We start from the raw sequence: 20,115 nt of genomic DNA, 5'->3' as shown, positions 1-20,115 counted from the left end.
CAAGTGGTGCTCGATTGGGACGCCATAGTTCCCAAGCTGGTGGTGGGCGGCCAAGGTTCAGGAGGCTCGGGCATCCCCAGGGATTGAGATGGAGCTGGCATCAGGCAAGGGAGCACCCGCCCAGAGCTCAGGAGGAAGGCTAGGCCAAGGTCCCTCTCCCAGGGCTGTTCACTAGGTGGACAGGGAAGCTGGGCCTGGCTTCCTTCCTTGAGTGTGCCTGCTCTTCATCTGTAACTTGACTGTCCTGCTGAAGGTCAGCCTCCGTGAAGCTGCTGTGCTTTACCAGAGGGGGCCAGTGGAAGATGTCATCCTGGCGCTCAGATTGCCCACTCGGAATGGAATGAGAAGGTAGAGAATGAGGACTGCATCCCAAGTCCCCTCCTCCCCCTTCTTCCTCCTCCTCCCCCTCCCCCTCCTCTTCCCACTGCATGCCAGCATGTCAGCAGCAGGGGAGACTCAAAAGCCAGTGAAAATCCCTCACAGGTGCTTCAAAGTTGCCTGATTGACATTAGCTGGAGTCCGGGGCTGCAGCCTGGGCCCCAGGAACCAGGACTCACTCGTCCCTGGCACAGCTGGCGGCCTGCGGCTCAGCACAGCCCGGGTCTCGGCCACGCTGTACACCCGCTGCCCAGCTCCGCCCCGACAGGACTGCCCCTGACTCTGCACGTGGGCTCCCAACACTCCACTGCTGCTGCCCACGGGGGGGGGGAGGGGCATCCCATTGCTGCCCACGGGGGAGGGGGCGTCCCACTGCTGCTGCCCACGGGGGAGGGGGCGTCCACTGCTGCTGCCCACGGGGGAGCGGGCGTCCCACTGCTGCCCACGGGGGAGCGGGCGTCCCACTGCTGCCCACAGGGGAGGGGGCGTCCACTGCTGCTGCCCACGGGGGAGGGGGCGTCCCAGTGCTGCCCACGGGGGAGGGGGCATCCCACTGCTGCCCACAGGGGAGGGGGCGTCCACTGCTGCTGCCCACGGGGGAGGGGGCGTCCCAGTGCTGCCCACGGGGGAGGGGGTGTCCCAGTGCTGCCCACGGGAGAGGGGGCGTCCCACTGCTGCCCATAGGGGAGGGGGCGTCCCACTGCTGCTGCCCACGGGGGAGGGGGTGTCCCAGTGCTGCCCACGGGGGAGGGGCGTCCCACTGCTGCTGCCCACGGGGAGGGGCGTCCCACTGCTGCTGCCCACGGGGGAGGGGGCGTCCCACTGCTGCTGCCCACGGGGAGGGGGCGTCCCACTGCTGCTGCCCACGGGGAGGGGGCGTCCCACTGCTGCCCACGGGGGAGGGGGTGTCCCACTGCTGCCCACGGGGGAGGGGGCATCCCACTGCTGCCCACGGGGGAGGGGGCGTCCCACTGCTGCCCACGGGGGAGGGGGTGTCCCACTGCTGCCCACGGGGGAGGGGCGTCCCACTGCTGCCCACGGGGGAGGGGCGTCCCACTGCTGCCCACGGGGGAGGGGGCATCCCACTGCTGCCCACGGGGGAGGGGGCGTCCCACTGCTGCCCACGGGGGAGGGGCGTCCCACTGCTGCCCACGGGGGAGGGGGCGTCCACTGCTGCCCACGGGGGAGGGGGCATCCCACTGCTGCCCACGGGGGAGGGGAGGGGCGTCCCACTGCTGCCCACGGGGGAGGGGCGTCCCACTGCTGCCCACGGGGGAGGGGGCGTCCACTGCTGCCCACGGGGGAGGGGGCGTCCACTGCTGCCCACGGGGGAGGGGGCATCCCACTGCTGCTGCCCACGGGGGAGGGGAGGGGCGTCCCACTGCTGCCCACGGGGGAGGGGGCGTCCCACTGCTGCAGTTTCCCTCCCAGCATGCCACCTGCTCATAAAGCCTTCAAGGAGCACAGGAAATGGAGATGGGGTGGGGAATTAACATGCATTGAGGTCTTCAGAAGACTTTCAAGTCCGCTTCCATTGAGGAGAACACAGCAGGTGCATTGGGCAGCACTCAGTTACCTCAAGGCCCAGACACCCAGCCCCTCAGCCTGGCTGCAGCCCTCATTCTGCATGCATGATCTTGTGCCGAGTGATGCCACCTCAGTTTTAATTACAGGCTCATAATGCACAAATGTATTTAGAAAGAAAAGGACACAGATCACCTTTGAGGATAATTGTGTGCTGTTACAGCTCATTTACCGCAGGCCAGTGGCGTGATGTGGGGCCTGCCCGGAGCTCTGCCAGTGGGTGCAGGATGGACGTGCCAACCACCAGCACTCAAGCGGTGATCAAGTACAGGCGGGCACACCTCAGGATGACTCGGGTGAAGAATATCTCGGGACTCCTGACCTCGGTGGGAGGATGCAGACTCCTTCGATGCATATGTTACTGCTGGGCCTGGCAGGAAGTTCCCTGCGCCCAGGCCTCTCTCTCTCTGCCTTGCACCCTCTCATTTAACCCTCAGCCTGGCCTCAAGAGTGAAGATGACCTAGTAAACGCACTGGCCTGAGGATACCGAGGCACTGACACAGGTAAGGAGCTGCCTCGGCCTCCAGCTCCAGAGTGCAGGACTGCCTGGCTCCCCTGCTGTGCATCTCCAGGGTCGCAGGGACCCCACTCAGGAGGATGTGGAGCGTGATGTGCAGAGAGGCCTGGCGTGGGGAAGGCCTCGGCCAGCTCACGGGGTCTGGACCTGCGGGAGTCAGACCAGGCACCTGCGGGAAGCCTTTCTGTGGTGAGCAGCAGCAAACTCAAATCGAACCAGCCTAAGCCAGAAGAGCCACTGAGATATCCTGGAGACTTGCTTTGATGTAGGGGCTCAAGTGCTGTCACCGGCACACAGACCGCCTTCTCTGCACTGGCTTCCTTCATACGGCAGCCCTTCCCGCAATGCCACGCTTGTCCCCAGATCACGGCTCAGAGCCGGCGAGAACAGTCTGCCACCTCTTCCTGGAGATCAGGGAGACCAGCATTTCCTGGTTGGGCTCTGAGTCCCAGCTTGACTCATTCTCATCCTTGGCTAGTCGCACTGCTGGCCGGGAGCTCCCACCAGCCCAGCCAGTGTGGGAGACGCGGCTCCCAGAGCCCAGTCAAAGTCACATTGAGTGCTGGGCTTGAGGATCTGCTCAAGGATGGGAATAGAGACCCAGCTATGGAAGGCGTGCAGGCTGAAGGGCTCGTGGGCAGCTGCCACACTCCAGGCTCATCCCAAGCTTTGGCCAAAGAGAAGGACTTGGCCCCAGAAAAAGCTACCCTCAGGGCCCGCTTAGCAATGCCCACGCCCTGGGGAGAGGGGGAAGGGGAAGGAGCCCAGTTGGTGTCGAAGTCCTGCAGCCTGGAGGGAGCCTCCAGTTTCCAACCAGGTCCAGAAGAAATGGGCATACCCCCTTCTCCCAGGCTAGCACCCGCCTGGCCTGCACAGAGGGGTGGGAGCAGAAGGTCACCGCACCCACTGGTACCTCCTGGCATCACCCCTGCTCTGACTGCTGTGGAAGAAGTTCCCAGCCTCCGGGTGAGAACAGAGCACTAGCTGTTCTCATCCTACACGGACTGCCCTGCGGACCGCCAGCCTTCCCCACGCTCGGGGACCAGCCTCACACAGAGCCATGCCCCCGTGGCCTGGGCCCCGGGATGAGCCCCAGGAAAGGGCCAGGCCTGAGGGGGTGCTGGGTGCCACCCCTCTGGAGAAGCCTGGCTGGCGGGCACCCACAGTCAGGAGAGCGGCACACCCGCCCGCAGCAGAGCGAGAGGAGCTGCGTGCCACACACGGACGCGCTCCGCCTGTTAACCCAATAGCAGCAGAGGAGGCTCCAGAGCGGCCAATTATGGTAGCAGCCACGGGCCCGTTCCCTGGACAGACTCCATGAGGCCTACCCTCCTTCCCGATCACACCTCCTCTAGCGCACTGTCCCAGGGAAGAGGAATCCCACGCTGTGGGCGGGGGGCGGGAGACAGTAATCCCCCTTCCTCATCATGTCCTCTTGGCCCTCCGAGCCTCCCCTTCCCATTCCCCAGACTGATTGTGTCGATGCTGGCATGTGGGGTGTACACGCACCCTCCCCTCAGCGTTCTCAGGGCTGAGAACACCCCACAGGGCCAGAGCCATTTGACAGGTTAATTTACAGTGCTTGGAATTCGTTACAGAATAATTATCTCATCGATTTGCTGCTGGCTTGTTTATTGCTTTTGCTTTCAGATCAAAAGAGATAGAGAGAAACTAAAGCAACTTTATGTCGGTGCCTGGGAAATTTGAAATTTGCTGGCACTTTAAATATTTTTCATTTAAATTCTGCAAAATGAGCCTGACAATCCACAGCAAAATGCCCGTGCGGCGGCACGCTCACCGCTCTGTGCATGGCCTTGGGGGGGGGGGGGGTGGCCTCTCGGCAGGAAGCACAAGGCCCCATCCAGGCGCACGCTCCTTTGAGAGAAGTGACCAGCGCTCAGAGAGCTCAATTCCTTCCATCACTGCTGTAATGAATTAAGTGGACTGGGGATGAAAACGTAAATGCCATTTTTAAAAACCGATGCTTACAATGCCCTCACACCAGACCAGCATCTGCCTGACAGACACAAGAACCAGATGAACCCAGCTTTATACAAACAGTCAAGAAGTCAGAACCGAAGGGAGCCATGAGTGAGGATTACTGAACTTGGACCTGCTCCTGGCGTCTCCCTCCCCAGTCTGCCTGGGCTCTTCCCCGCTAGGCAGGCCCTGGCGTCTGCCCTTCAGAGCTGGTTCTGCGCTGTGGGGACAGGGCCGGGCCTGCACCCACTGCCCGCCTTGCCCTCACATGTTGGGGATGACAGGCTCAGGTGCATCCTCAGGTGGCAGCAGGAACCTAGAATGTTCCAGACTGTACTCCAGAATGCTCCAACACATGCAACTTGGTTTGGGGACTTGAATCTCAGGGCCTTGGTGCACCATCCTCAGTGTCTCCTCTGGCCTCTGTGTGAATATTGTGTCAGGGCAAATTCACTCCGACTCTACAAGCCTGTAGGAAAACAGAGTGAGTATTTAGCTAATGAGGAAATGTGCTGTCGAATGGCTAAAAGGTTAAGCTGGTCTGACACGAAGCACTGGGAGCTGCAGGTATGGAGCTCCACAGCCGGTTCCTTCGAGATGCCTCTTCCAGGAAACAGCAGGTGCCCAAGGGGACAGCCAGGGAGAATCTGAGAGTCCTGGGGAGGGAGGGGCCACAGCCGCCCTCACCAGGCTGGAGAGGGGAAAAGGAGCACAGGCCCACCTGATGGATCCTCGTGAGGAGGGGAGGTGACAGGGACACAGGCTGGCCACACCCCAAAGCAAGGTCTTGTGGAGAAATCAGAATGTTCTCATCTACACCAGCGCGGTGGCGAGAAGCCTCTGTGCTAGTGACAGTCCACGCAGCAGCTCTGGGTGGCAGGGGGCGGGGACACTGCCATTGGAGGAGCGGACGTCTGGATGGGACAGGGTAGCCATGGCCTCACCCCTCAGCTCCGGAGAGTAGTGCGGAGCCCCCAGGGGGGCAGACAGAGATCTGCGCATCTCAACATGGCGGCCTGGCCCCCACTCAGTCCCTGCCCCCTTCCTGTCACAGAAGTCCTGCTCCCAACAAGTCATGTGATAAACAAGACAAACGTGCCCAAGCAGAGTAAAGACCGGACTTAGATATAGCATTATGCCTACAGGCAGGAAATTAAAATTTCAGAAATAATGTGATAAAGGTTCTAATGGAAAAGATAATCAATGCACTATTTGGTGGGCAATTTCAGCAGAAGGAAACGACAAGAAAGAGCAAAATAGTAATGTGAGAAGTCAGAGTCACAGAGACAGAGAGGAAAAGGTCATTCAGAGGGATCCCAGATAACCTCAGCGGTTAGAGAAAGGAAGGCTGGGTGCTGAGAGCCTGGAGGAAAGTTCCCATGCTGAGACCCAAGCCAGAGGTGGAAAAATGCAAGACCACGTGTAGATGAGAGCTGTCAAGCTCTCTCTACCTATAGTCTTGTTAAGTGCCACTTCACATGCCAAGCCATCAGCGAAAAGTAAGTGCATGCTGACTAAGAAACCCATGCTGACTAAGTTAACATAAAACATGGGTCTGTGAAGAGCTATATCAGGAAAACACAAGCTGTAGCTCAAGGGGAGTAAATGCATTGATTTTGGCAAAGTAGATGAGAGCAGGAAAAATGTTCAGGGGTAAAATGGGGCCATTACCCAATGATAAAAGGTTCCCTCCTCCAAGCAGACGTAGTGATCCTAAATATCTATGCACCCAACAACAAAACTCCACACCACATGAAGGGAGAGCTGATAGACCTGAGGAGGGAAATTGACAAATCCACCCTGCACACTCAGTAATTGATAAAACAAAGAGACAGAAAATCGATGAGGATATTGATGACCTAGCAGCTTTATCTACCAGCTTGACCTAAGAGATATTCCACAGTGCCCTCCGCCACGGCAGCCAAATGCACATCACACTAAGCTACAGATCATATTCTGGGCCATAAAAACAAGAATAGAAACCTTACAAGTGTGTTCTTAAGCCATATCAGAACTAAAGCAAAAATCGATATCAGAAAGACATCTGGAAAATCCCCAAATATTTGGGAATTGAGCAACATGTTTCTAAATAACCTATGAGTCAAAAGGGCAGTCTTAAAAATTAAATACCTTTGAGTATTCATCCTGCCCTCCCCTTTTTTTTGTCAGTGTGGGCCTGAACTCTGGGCCTGGGCGCTGTCCCTCAGCTCTTCAGCTCAAGGCTAGCACTCTACCACTTGAGTCACGGTGCTACTTCTGGCTTTTTCTGCTTATGTGGTGCTGAGGAATTGAACACAGGGCCTCGTGCGTGCAAGGCAAGCACTCTACCCCGAGCCACCTTCCCAGCCCCACATCCTGCCCTTTCCTGTGGCCTCCTGGCTCCTCTGTCAGGGTTGACTCTGGTGGTAAAGGGGCCTCAAGCTCACCCCTGCCCACTGCACAGAATATCTGAGGCTACGCAGGCCACACCTGAGCACAGCTGTGCTTACAACCCCAGCACACCTGAGCAAGGCTGTGCCCACAACCCCAGCACACCTGAGCAAGGCTGTGCTCACAACCCCAGCCACACCTGAGCAAGGCTGTGCTCACAACCCCAGCACACCTGCTGAGCAAGGCTGTGCTCACAACCCCAGCACACCTGAGCAAGGCTGTGCTCACAACCCCAGCACACCTGCTGAGCAAGGCTGTGCTCACAACCCCAGCACACCTGAGCAAGGCTGTGCTCACAACCCCAGCACACCTGAGCAAGGCTGTGCTCACAACCCCAGCACACCTGAGCAAGGCTGTGCTCACAACCCCAGCACACCTGAGCAAGGCTGTGCTCACAACCCCAGCCACACCTGAGCAAGGCTGTGCTCACAACCCCAGCACACCTGAGCAAGGCTGTGCTCACAACCCCAGCACACCTGCTGAGCAAGGCTGTGCTCACAACCCCAGCACACCTGAGCAAGGCTGTGCTCACAACCCCAGCACACCTGAGCAAGGCTGTGCTCACAACCCCAGCACACCTGAGCAAGGCTGTGCTCACAACCCCAGCACACCTGAGCAAGGCTGTGCTCACAACCCCAGCCACACCTGAGCAAGGCTGTGCTCACAACCCCAGCACACCTGAGCAAGGCTGTGCTCACAACCCCAGCACACCTGAGCAAGGCTGTGCTTACAACCCCAGCACACCTGCTGAGCAAGGCTGTGCTTACAACCCCAGCCACACCTGCTGAGCAAGGCTGTGCTCACAACCCCAGCACACCTGAGCAAGGCTGTGCTCACAACCCCAGCACACCTGAGCAAGGCTGTGCTCACAACCCCAGCACACCTGAGCAAGGCTGTGCTCACAACCCCAGCACACCTGCTGAGCAAGGCTGTGCTCACAACCCCAGCACACCTGAGCAAGGCTGTGCTCACAACCCCAGCACACCTGAGCAAGGCTGTGCTCACAACTCCAGAAGCCAAGCAATGCGGCCTCAAGCCTCTAATCCTAGGTCTTCGGGAAGCTGAGATGAGGATTGTCATGTGACCCATCTCAACCAATGAAAAGCTGGGTGTGGTGGTGTGCACCCGGCACCCCAGCCAAAGGGGAAGTGTAAACAGGAGCACATGATCCAAGCTGGCCTTCGCAAAAAGCGAGACTCCGGTCAAAAATAACCAAAGAGAAAGGGCTGAAAGTATGGCTCATGGTAGAGTGCCCATCTAGCAAGTGCAAGGAACGAAGTTCCAACACCAGCACATCTTCCCTCGGGGGGAATGGCGAGAAGGCTGGGGGAACAGTTCTTCATCTTTGAAGGAGGAATTGCCCATCTTGGGAGAGAGTTGTCATCTTTCTGTCAAGAACTAAGACGCCTGTCTCCACTCAGGAGGGAGCAGCCTCCAGCCCCGCCGCTCTCCATGTCTTTGGACGGCCTTCACAGTATTGCTTTTTTCTTTTTTGAGGTTGTGCCAACTTTTAAGAATTGGATTTCACATTAAAATCTGACTTTCTGGCTTGACTTGAAAATTTAAATGCGTGGCCGTGCTGAGCTGCAGGGAACATGGAGCAGTGACTGTGGAATCTTCTGGGGCCCGGGGGCTTGGCTCCTCCCTAGAGGCAGGCAGAGCCCCCTGTCACTGTCCCATGACTCTCCGGCCTGGTGGCCACTGGCCATGTGTGCAGAGCGGCCTCTCCCCTCCACTCCCATGATCTGGGCAGGGGCCTGCAGACTTCACACAGCACAGAACTCCCCAAAACCTGGAGCAGTCACATAGACCTGTGATGCCTTTCCAGAATGATTGGTGATGGTGCTCACTGTCTGGAACCCAGGCCCGCAGAGCTCCCGCGGCCTTGGCCGGGACCCATGCCAGCCGAGCTCCCACGGGCTCAGCCGGTGAGGTCAGATGTGTGGCCGGGCCTGGAGGACAGGCCCCAGCCACTATCAGTGTAAGGACTGAGACACGGGCATGAGGAAGCCATGACCTGGGCAGTGTGAAGCCCTTTGGCACCCTTCAGGCATGCGTGGGTGGCAGCAGGCCAGGACAAGGAGAAGCTGTTTCCTGGGCTTACAGGAGAATCAAGTGCAGCCGTGCCGCTTGGTGTGTTGAGTGCTCCGCGTCCGTGTGGCCGGTGGACCTGGCCCCATGGTGCTCTCCTGATGACCACCAGGACATGCAGGTGGGGCCCCGCCTTCCTCCCTCTCTGCTTTCTTTTCCCCTGTGGCTGGCTCCCTCCCCTCTTTTTACAGCCTCAACTCTACCGGGCACCAGAGCAACAGCCTCTTCCTTTGTAAGGAAAGCAAATCCCGTTACTAGCACCTGAACTCCAGGGTCTTGGGCTCCATCCCACCCACTCCTGGGCAGTGGCATGATAGCAGCGTGGGTCTCGAATACATATCCCCTCCCTCCCGAGCAAGCAAGGGACCCTAACCCATCCGTGAGGGGCACATCGGCCACATTACTTCTACATTTGTGTTCACTCAGCTGTGGTTTATTGGACACTTCCTGAATACTGTGGATTTGATGACCCCTGGGAAGGCCTCAGGGCTACAATGCAGGCTGACAGGATGGCCAGACCGTGGGCCTGGGAAGAGCGGAACAATCTGTTTCTCTGTCCTTCTGGCCTAACTATGCAGAGCCTGGGAAAACCAGACAGTCCCCAGACAGCGACACAGAAGCAACGTCCTGGACTGAGATAATGAACTCTCAGACCCTGGTGTGCAGCGTCGTGACTAGCAGGAGGGAGGGCCATCAGAAGACAAGTTCTCCTGCCTTTCTTCATTTCCTACCTGTAGGCGCCAGAGGGACAGGATGCCGAAATGATACAGATCAAACGAAAGAGCTTGCAACAACGCCGAACAGGAAATAATGATTTCTTTCAAGCTTCCTGCCAGTCATTGTAACTTTTTTTTCTCTCTGTGAGCATGAAGTTAACGGTAGAAAGATGCAGCCACTATGTGCTAAGAGCCAGGTCACAGAGAAAATGTGAGATAAGACACAGCCCTCCCGGAAGCTTTGCATTGGATCTGACAGACACAAGCATACCCCCGCAGACAAGGTGACGAGGGGCCATGCCGGGGGCGCGGGAGACGGATGGCCGGGGAGGCTCTGCAGGAGATGGCAGAGCTGTGAGGATGGCCGCAGAGCCGAGCCATGGCTGACGTGCACATGAACGTCAAGGCAGAAGCCTCACAGATGTGGTCTGGTCCTGCAGACAGCAGGCCCTGGCTGCTCAGGAAGCAAAGCATCCTACATAGAGACAGGGCCGGTGCCATTGGCGCCTTCCTCGGTAGCCTCTGTTCCCTGCCCCTTCTGCAGGGAACAAGGTAGACAGAAGCCAAGGACCAACCCTTGGATGTTTAGAATACTCGGGAGCCTGCATTCCCCAGCTCCTGGGGATATTGACCAAGATGCATTCCACTCATAAACGGATATGTTGAATTGAAACCCCTTTGTACAACTACTTAAAGCTGATAAAAACTTTTGAATTTAGAAATTTGTGAGACCCCCATCTCAGACACAAAACACTACAAAAGGGAGGCTGGGGCGCAGTTTCAGTGGTAGAGCACTTGCTTCATGTGTGGGAGATCTTGGGTGTAAAATAGATGAGGTTGGGGCTGGGAAGGTGGCTCAGTGGTAGAGTGCTTGCCTTATATGCCTGAGGCCCTGGGTTTGATTCCTCAGCACCACATAAGCAAAAAGAAAAAAGCCAGAAGTGGCGCTGTGGCTCAAGTGGTAGAGCGCTAGCCTTGAGCTGAAGAGCTGAGGGACAGCGCCCAGACCCAAAGTTCTGGCCCCACAACTGGACCCAAAAATAAATAAATAAATAAATAAATAAATAAATAAATAAAATAGATGAGGTTTCCAGACAAGTTTAACTGGGGCACTATAAACATTACCTGGAAATGTGAGAGTCACAACTCACCATATATAAACATCACAGGTAACTGGGCAAATGAGTATTCTATAGATCCAAGTTGAAATTGTGGGGTTGGCTTGTAGAGACCCCATCTCAACCAATACCTGTGTGGGTGCCATGTACCACACATCGCGATGTCAGAAATAGGAGGATCACAGCCCAGGCCACCCAAGCAGAAATATAAGGAGACCCTAATTCAAAAAAAACTAAATAAAAGCAAAAAGGTAAGGGTATGCCTAACAAGCAAGTACCCAAGTCCACAGTCCAAGTCCCAGTCCTATAAGAGGAGGAGAGAAGAGGAATAATAAGGAAATTAGAAAATACTATATATGAACAAAAATGAAAATACAATATACCAAAACTTTTGTGACACAGCTAATGCTTTGCCAGCAGCATGATTTACAACGGTGAATGTTTATGTGAACAAAGAAAAGTGATTTGAAATCTATAACATGTCATTACACCTTAAGAAACTAGAAAAATATTAGCACAATAAAACAAAAGTAAGCAGAGAGAAGGAAGAAAGGTTCAGACATAATAGATGACTCAAGAGACCATAAAGGCAGTAGAGGGAAAAAAATCAATGAAACAAAGTTGGTTTTTAAAAAGATCAACAAAAATGACATTTAGCTAGACTAAGAAAAATGAACAAAGATTTGAGTTACGAAAATCAAAGCTAAAAGAAGGGCTGTCACCAATTTCCCCAAAATAACAGCAAAAGTATGATAAGGTGATGCTTACAAATTACTATATGCTAAGAAATTAAGTAACCTCGATAAAACGGTCAGATTCCAAGAACCAAATCTGTTGGAACTGACTCACGAGGTCGAGTGCATGGACAGACCTCTATAACAAACAGACTGAATTCATCATGGAAGACACCAGGCCCAGAGGTCTTTGCTAGCCAAATATATAGAGAATTACCACCGATCCTTCACAAACTCTTTCAACAAACAAAAGGGGAGGGGGTGAATCACAAGAATCAACAACTCAATACCCTTGGTGAATTATAGACTCCACGATAACTAAATCCAGCAGTGATAAGACTTCACAAGGAGGGACTTCCGCGTGGTTTTCAATCCCTGTGTTACACTGTATCGATAGAATAAAGCACAAAAAACAACAGCCACATGAGTTTGTCCCAAAGGCGACAGCGAAAGCACTGGACAAGAGCCACCAGCCTCCTTCTGAAAATGCGAAGTCGGGGTAGAAAAGAACTTCCTGGGCTGACGGGAGGGGGTGTCCTGAGAAGAACCTGAAACAGCACACTTTGGAGAAGACGGTTTTACCTCTAAAGCCAAGGACGTGGCGGGGCTGGACCCTTGCCACACACGCTTGACACGTTCTGAGGTTCCCCTCAGAGCAAGGAGGCCCACAGGGATTAAACGTCCTCCAGTGTGTTCATGGGTAATCCTGCACGCAGAAATCCCCTAGGCAGTCCACCAGGAGACTTGTCTTGGTTGTCTTGGTGCCTGCTTCCCGGCCCAGTGCTCGGCTGGCCTCGGGTGCCACATGCACTCTCCCGGTCCCGTGGCCGGTTCCCCTCGAAGAGTCCCAGGTTCTAAGAGCAATTCCAGAGCCTCAGCCACGCGGCTCAGAGGCACCAACCCACATCTAACCACCTAAGAAGGGGGCAGGCCCCCGCTGGGCAGACACGGAGGCCTGGCACCCAGTGTGGCACTCCGCTCTTCCTGCACTCTGCCCACGCGTGCCGCAGGACGCCCCTCTCCTTCTTTTGCCAGGCAGTGGGTGCCACCTTCCCCCGACGCCTGCTCAGCCCAGGGCCCGGCCGAGCGCGGGCAGCTGGCGTCTCACAGCCCTGGGGCCAGGCCCGGCCCCAGCCTCTCCTCCAGCTTCCTCGACTCCAGCCGCTGTGTCTGCTCCCCGGTGCATCCTGAGGCGCCTGCCTCTGTCCTACTCATGGCCTGGTCCTCCACAGAGAGGCAGCTGCCACACAGGGACGCCCCGTCCAGCACAAGGCCTCAGCAGCTGCCGGGACCAGCCCTGGACTTTACCTTCCTGGCCTGCTCAGGGCCCGTGAGCGGGTGGGCTATAAATCACCTGCCACAGGCTGGTTTGATCTGCAGGCTACTTTTGACATACAGGAAGAAAGGGGCTGCTCTGGATGCCTTGTAAAGCCATCCTCCCTGAGCCCTCCACCCCAAGCCGGCACCAGGAGGAGCCTCAGGGTAACAGCCATGTTCCTCTGGGGTGCGGGGGGTGGGGAGCCGGGCCTGGTTCACCACCTAATTGGCCCCACTGCCCTGCCACATCTCAGAACCTGTGGCTTTTCCACCTCCAGAAAAACAACAACATCCTGTCTCGTTTGTTAAACTGTTATAGGCTCTGACCTGACCAAAGGAGTTTATGATCAATACCAGTAAATTAGAATCTCTCCCTCCCTCTTCCTCTATCAATCTTCCTCTGTTTCTCAGCCTCAAATGGCCTTCAAACAGGGAAAACATCGCTTTAATAACAAACTAAGAATCACATCCCGAGGCTAGGGCCTGCCAGTAGCCAGGCTCCAGAAGGGCAGCCCCCACCCAGCCCTGCCCCGAGGTTGGGGGAGAGCGGGCAGGGTGCTGGGGCGGGAGGAGGGAAGAGATTGGCATTGTAACCCCCCCTCCCAAAGCAGCTTGTTTGTATTTCTGAACCGCTTCCCCTGCTGTCCGTGGAGAATAAAGTTTAAAACCCTACCTCATGGGGTCAGAGCTATGGCTCAGTTGGTAGAGCGCTAGCCAATGAGCAGAAGTTTCAGATACTGAGTTCAAGTCCTGGCATCGGACAAAAAAGAGAAAGAGAAAGAAACCCCCATGTTCACGCAGCCGGTGGTGAATGTGGCCTCCTGGCCATGGGGAATCACACAGGATGTGTGTGGTCCGTGGGCTCAGGGCCCAGCCCGTGTGGGCACTGAGATGACCCCCCTGCAGTGGGAGGGGGCAGGGAGAGGGGCAGGGCTTCTCTTCCTGATCAGGAAAACCAGGACCTCCTGGGGAGAAGAATGTCTGCCTAGCCTAGCCCGGGCCCCCTCCCCCCCCCCCCAGTCTTTACAGGCTCATGGGAGCCACCTGAGGGAAGAGAAGCCCGGAGAAGCGGGCCTGGGCGGGTGAGGCCCCACAGGCATGCAGTTGCGGGAGGAGACGCGGTGGGAACCCCAGCAGGCCCACGGATGTCTGCAAAGCTCTGCCCAGCCGTCCTCCGCGCCAAAGGGAGATTATTACAAAACAGCAAAGAAGGGCACTCAGCGGGAAGCCCGGCTCCCGGCGTGAGAGTCAAGTCCAAATGATGGCGTCAGCAGTGCTTTTTGGATGAAATTTTCAGTTCTTTATTTCCATTTACACTTTGGTTCTAGCATCCTTAAGGGAGAGTAGGAGAGCAGACAGACAATTCCGGCCACAGTAACAGACTGTCCAGCTGAGGCTCAGCTGGCCAGCCAGCCCTGGTCTCCCAACAGAAAGACACCTGAGCACCGTGACCTCATCCCTACCCCGGGCAGCGGCCTCACCTGATTATGACATTACGGAGCCTGAGCATCCCCGAGAAGGTAAGCGGTAGCAAGGGGTCACATAGTCCCCATGACAACCATCCTGAGACGCTGCTGTGCAGGGGTGCCGGCCGGGTGCCCGTGGGAGACCACAGCACACCGTTGGAAGCACACTGGGTCTCTTGGAGGTGAAGGAAGACTCCAGACTCCAGTGTAGAGGAGGAATACTGGTCCATAGTGGTCAGTTAGAGCCCCTGCATCCTGGGCTGCTGTCCGTGCCGCCTAGTCCACCAGTGACCTCTGATCTCTCACTAGCAGGGATTTTTTTTTTTTTTTTTTTGGTCAGTCGTGGGGCTTGAACTCTTCAGCTCAAGGCTAGCGCTCTACCACTTGAGCCACAGCGCCACTTCTGGCTTTCTGGTGGTTAATTGGAGATGAATCTCACGAGCTTTTCTGCCTGGGCTGGCTTTGAACCGCGATCCTCAGATCTCAGCTTCCTGAGTAGCCAGGATGACAGGCGTGAGCCACCGGAGCTGGCTTACCTTGCTTTTTTAAAGCCATGCTTTGGACATTGCTTACAGTTTCCAAGTCCCTCCTTGCTCCTGTTTTTACCCACCTAGGAGGAGCAGGTGGGAGAACAATTATTACGGGAGAGCCGCATGATCAAGCAGTAAGGTTTTCACTTTTGGAATGTCAGGGTCTTGAGGCGAACAAGCAGGATGTCCTAGGCTCCTCTGGCACCTGGCTTCTGAAAACAACAGCACAGGTCAGTGGCCATTCTCTGCGAGAGAGAGAGCAGGCCACCCAGCTCACCTGAGCTTGGCTCTCACAAACACCCTGACGGAGACCGGCTGCAGTCAGGGGGCTCTGGGGGGAAGAGGAGCACGCCGTTACCCGCTTTGTGCAGGGCTGGGGCAGCTCATCGATACCTCTGAAACCTGTCATCTGTGCTCCGTGGTTCAGAAAGCAGAGGCAGGGGTCCGCCCTCGGCCGACCCAGTGCAAATCCTCTCGCAGGCCAGGACCCCGAGGAAGCCTTAGCTGTGTCTGCTGCCTCCCCTCTGCTACCCGAGTCTGGAGAGTCAGGTGTTGTCGGTATTGCCCTGGGAAGCTTCTGGAAACTCGGGAACAAAATATAATTGCATGGGCTATAAATCCACATGACGTTACACAAAGGTCGCAGCTGACAAGACATGTCAACTGTCCATACACAAGGGCCTGTGCTGTCCAGCTTCTGCGGGGAAGCCCGTGCTGTTTGTCCTGCGTGGAAATGCCCCCCTCCTTCCCAGGCCTGGGACAACCCAGGGAGCCTCACAGTGGGCTGAAGGAGCTGCATGCTCCCCGAAGCCAAGAGCCACCTGGTGGTTTCTGATCCATCAGCCATCCCAGAATTCCCTTCTGATCCACAACCCCAGTCTGGGCCTTTGCTAACTCTTCACCCCAACAGGCTCCAGCAGAGTCCAGCAGCGGCCTTTGTGACCTCTCATCCCAGTGGGGTCTTTTCTGACCCTGAGGACATATGTTAATTAGGAGGGTGGCTCCTGGGGAGATATGCTAATTAGAAGGGTGGCTTCATGGGGCTTATGCTAATCAGGAGAGTGGTTGGCTCATCCACAGACCTGCAGCCCAGTTCCTTCCCCCAGTGAGGTGGGCCAGGACTGGGTAACTCAGCAGAAAAACAGGGAGATGTGTGTGCTGGGGGCGGCTGCGTCCCCAGGCACACAGCGCACACTGTGCAGATCCCCACACCAGGCATCTCTCTGCTGGGAGCAGAGCCCCGGGCAGGGCAGGGCAGGCACAGCAGGAGGTCCAGTCAGGGAGCTGCGGAGGGGCTGTCCCCAGCTCTGCTGTGGGCCTCGGGGAGGTGGACGCAGGGATCTTTTTGCTCAGGGAGGAGGAGGAAATGCCCCGAGGGGGGCAGCGCCGGCCTCCCTGCCAGGCAGGGTCCCGCACACTTCCTGTCCACCACCAGGGGAGCCCAGCGCAACCCCTGTGCAGCCCAGGCCTGGCCCTGGTCCTGAGGAGGCACACCCGCGGCCCAGCATGCGGGAGGACCCCTGCCCGGTGCGACCGCCTGCCCTCCCGCCCTGTGCGGTCACCAGCGGTTTCCAGGAGCGGGACAGGCTGAGCACCGCAGCTGTGTATGTGGACACTATGAGTAAACACACACACATACACACACACACGTGTGAGCATGCATGTGTGCATTCACAGGGACACACACATGTCCTAAATCCACACACGTGGCATATGCCCAGAGCTGTGCACACGCATACAACACCACACACAGCACAGGTCTGCAGTCACGGACAGTGTGCGCTCCTCGGACTTAACGCTCCGGGGCAGGACCGCTCTGCCCACCCCCACCCCCAGTTCCTGGGGGCAGCTGAGGAGACGCCACCTACCCCCAGGCTTCCCTCTGGGAGGGGGAAGAAGGGCTGGGAGGCACCCGAACCCCCAGCCCCCCAGCCAGGGCGGAGACAGGGACCAGGGGTCAGGGCAGGAGGACCTGCAGCTGCGCGGTCTGGGCGGGGCGGGCGGCGTGAAAGGCTCTCACAGAGCCACACAAGGAGGACTTGTTGGGGGACGGCCTCCACACTTGGGGTTCCCTCCCACCGAGCAGACACAGTGGCCTGCAGGGGTCACAGCTGGGTGGGGCGGGGGGCACACCAGTCTATTTCTAGACAGGGGCACTGAAGAATGCCTCTCTTTCAGCGTGCGGCATGCGCCCCTGCAGCTGTGACCCCACTACACGCCCAGGTCACGTTCTCGGGGGGAGGGTCCGGCTGTGAGGGGCACGGCTGAGACCTCACTGCGGCCACCAGCTCCGCTGAGGCTCCCCGGGGCAGCACCAAAGACCAGAGCTCTCCAGCTGGCCCTGAGCGCCAGCCCTCCCCACCCCCCTGCCCGCCTTCCCACCTCAGCCTCCTGAGAGCTGGGACTACAGGTGTGAACCACCAAGCTCAGCGCACTCATTCCTTAGGTAAAACCTGTGAACCATTGATCCGTGTTGCGTCGACTGGGTTTAGAGGTGTTTTGAACATGCTGGGTCGGGCTCATTGTCTGGTAGAAGGACGGCAGGTTTCTGCCCGATGCGGCTGGTCTTAGCTTTCTCTTCAGCGTGTCTTCTGCAGAGTGGAATATTTTAACTTTGATGAATTTCTCATTTTTGCCCCTGTGGATTGTGTTTTCCCCAACGCCTACCCCAAGGTCACACGTTTTTCTCTCCTTTATTTCTCCAAAAGCTTGTGATTTCACAGTTTCCATTCTGTCCTTGGAAACACAGGCTGAGGCCATTTTGCATGTGTCCGAGGTGTTCGTGGAGGGGTGGTCTGTGAAGGTGAGCTGCTCCGGTGCTGTTTGGCTCCTTCCACCACCCAGGCAGGCCGCCCATCTTAGATTATGAGAGGTCGTACAGAGAGTGTCTCCATTCCATCCACGCTGTTTGTGCTGTGGATGGGAACGCTCACAGGCTCACGTGTGACATGGTCCCAGCTAGTAGGCCCCATATGGAACTGAAGGTCACCGGGAGTCCCTGAGAAAGTCACACCTGGTCGCTGGTCCTCTCTCTGCCTTCTTGCTCCCTTGCCACCCAGAATAAAGCACAGCCTGGTCAGAACAGGACTGTAGTGTGTGGAATGACACACTAGGAAAGGGGTATGCTCTAGTTCCATGGATCCGGGACAATTGCAATGGAGAACAGACCAATGGGCCAATCAGAACGGAACACGGAACACAGAGGATGGAGCATGGCCAGTCTCACTGGACTAGAAAGGCCCGGCACAAGGGGAGCCTGCATGGAGCTCGGTTCACCCTGCTGCCACAGTCCTCAGACATCTGGTCCCTGGACCACAGATAATGGGTCCAGAGACACGGATACCTGGAGGAGACCAGCCCACACTTGTTTACAGGGCCTTACCTGAGACAGGACTGTGGTGGGAAGAGGGGAAGAAGCCCTGGGCTGTGCTGGGTCTCTCTGTCTGTCTGTCTGTCTGTCTGTGGCAGAGCCTAGGGGCCTCTGGCAGTCCCCAGCAGCAAAGCCACCCTCTGTCCTCTGCGGACCCTCTGCTGGAGTTCAGCGCCAGCTGAGCCTCACAGACTCTGTTGAATTACACACACACGTCCCCGGGACCTGACGGTATACTTGAGGCGAATTAATTTTTAATGGTCAGATGACACTTACTGTAAGAGGTGATGCCCTCGCTGGCCTCCAATCCTCGTCCTTGAGACCGGGAGGGGACATGGCTTTCATTGCAAGGACGTGTCTTCCTGGAGACGTCGCGGCTCTGGGCTTCACGTTATCTTCTGGGACGCGTTTATGGCACCGTGTGCTGCTCCCTAGCTGTGCGCGGCCGTGGGCCAGGCTCTGGGGAGAAAGGGGCGTCCATGGGGAGCGTCCTCCGTCCCAGGCTTGTCCGAGGCTGACCTGCAGCTCAGGGCCTGAGCTGTGTGGAGGACCGTCCAGCCAGTGGTCAGGGGCCTGGCCTGACAGGGGTCCACATCCTAGTGCTACCTCCAAGAGCAGTGTGGCTGGGAAGCCGTCCACTGCGGGGCTGGGGGACCCCGATTGCCACTGAGGGGCTGGGGGACCCCGATTGCCACTGCTGGGTTGGGGGACCCCGATTGCCACTGCTGGGCTGGGGAGCCCACTGTGCCACTGCTGGGCTGAGGGACCCCGATTGCCCTGCTGGGCTGGGGGACCCCGATTGCCACTGCTGGGCTGGGGGACCCTGATTGCCCTGCTGGCCTGGGGGACCCCGATTGCCCTGCTGGGCTGGGGGACCCCGATTTGCCACTGCTGGGCTGGGAGACCCCGCCGCGTCCACCGCTGGGTGGATGTGACCCCGCTGCGTCCACCGCTGGGTGGAGGTGACCCTGGCGTGTCCACTGCGTGGCGCGGCGGCCCCGGCTGCACACTGGAGAGCTGGCCCTGTGTCAGGACCGCACTCAGCAGCCCCTGGGCATCATCGCAGTCCTGGCTCCACAGGTCACAAGGCCAGCCCCTAGCCAACCAGCACACTGCTCTCGGCTCGGGCAGAGGGCGGGGCCGCGGCAGGCCAAGGGGAGGCACGGGTGGGACTCCAGCCGGCCCTGCTGGCGCCCGGGGGTGGACAAACACAGGGTCCTCCCCGCTGACTTCCGCGCCCTCCCGCACCCCCTGGTCAGGCGCCTGCCGCTGTCCGTCCCCGTGCCCACGCTCGCGCTGCCAGGGAAGGCATCCAGAGGACAGGGCGGGAGCTCTGGACGAGGCACCGCGTGCAGGTGGGGGGGGGGCATCTCACGCGCCCTCTGTTGGACCTGGGACAGCTGGCCACTGAAGATGCCTTTCCCAGCAGCTCTGCCAGCCAGTGATGGAAACGAGTGCAGCTCACCCGCGGGAAGCAGCCAGGCCCCGTGAGCCGCCATTCGCCTATGGTTTGCGTGCGCCTCAGTGCTCCTCCCTCGCCGGAGGCTGAGGAGGTCGTGGTCGGCGCACAGGGCGGGTCCCCGAGGCAGAGCCACCCTCCGGGGCTGCCTGCTGGCCCGGGGCTCCTGGGCTGTGCCAGCCAGCAGGTCCAGCACACCCGGCCCTGGGCTGTGCCCACAAGCAGGTCTAGCACCACTGGCCCGCGGGGTCTGTGGCTGTCGTTGGCCCGGCTCTGTGCTGGTGAGCCACTGGCATGCCCCGTGGGCGCCGAGAGGAGGCACGCAGAGGAACTCACCCATCAGGGCCACCAGGGCCCCGGGAGCTCAGCATGCCCAGAGCCCAACTGTCCAGACACCTTCCATCCGGTCGGGGGCTGGACCGAG

At 57.8% G+C, this 20,115-nt stretch overlaps 1 protein-coding gene across 1 annotated transcript; it reads right to left on the bottom strand.

The window, feature by feature from the left end:
- Nucleotides 1-477: 477 nt before the first annotated feature.
- On the bottom strand, nt 478-19,731 carry LOC138815664 (collagen alpha-1(I) chain-like). Its single transcript, XM_070005101.1, has 6 exons — nt 19,612-19,731; nt 18,752-19,528; nt 15,140-15,193; nt 3,100-3,217; nt 2,451-2,627; nt 478-1,817 (listed from the first exon to the last, which is right to left on the bottom strand). The coding sequence occupies exons 1-6, from the start codon at nt 19,729-19,731 to the stop codon at nt 478-480; spliced, it is 2,586 nt and encodes an 861-aa protein (XP_069861202.1).
- Nucleotides 19,732-20,115: the final 384 nt, after the last annotated feature.

The sequence above is a fragment of the Dipodomys merriami genome, unplaced genomic scaffold (assembly GCF_024711535.1).
Source record: "Dipodomys merriami isolate MVZ:Mamm:240054 unplaced genomic scaffold, mDipMer1.0.p SCAF_655, whole genome shotgun sequence".
Taxonomy (NCBI): domain Eukaryota; kingdom Metazoa; phylum Chordata; class Mammalia; order Rodentia; family Heteromyidae; genus Dipodomys; species Dipodomys merriami.
Note: the sequence above shows the minus strand (reverse complement) of the source record. Positions and strands in the feature narration are given on the sequence as shown.

Excerpts from the sequence above, each read along its gene's own strand:
- LOC138815664 (XM_070005101.1), bottom strand. The coding sequence starts at position 19,731 with ATGGCGGCTCACGGGGCCTGGCTGCTTCCCGCGGGTGAGCTGCACTCG. Across the intron at positions 19,529-19,611 it reads TGTCCCAGGTCCAACAGAGG|CGCGAGCGTGGGCACGGGGA; the intron begins GCGCGTGAGATG and ends CTTCCCTGGCAG. Across the intron at positions 3,218-15,139 it reads TTTGTGAGAGCCAAGCTCAG|GGCGTGGGCATTGCTAAGCG; the intron begins GTGAGCTGGGTG and ends CCCTCTCCCCAG.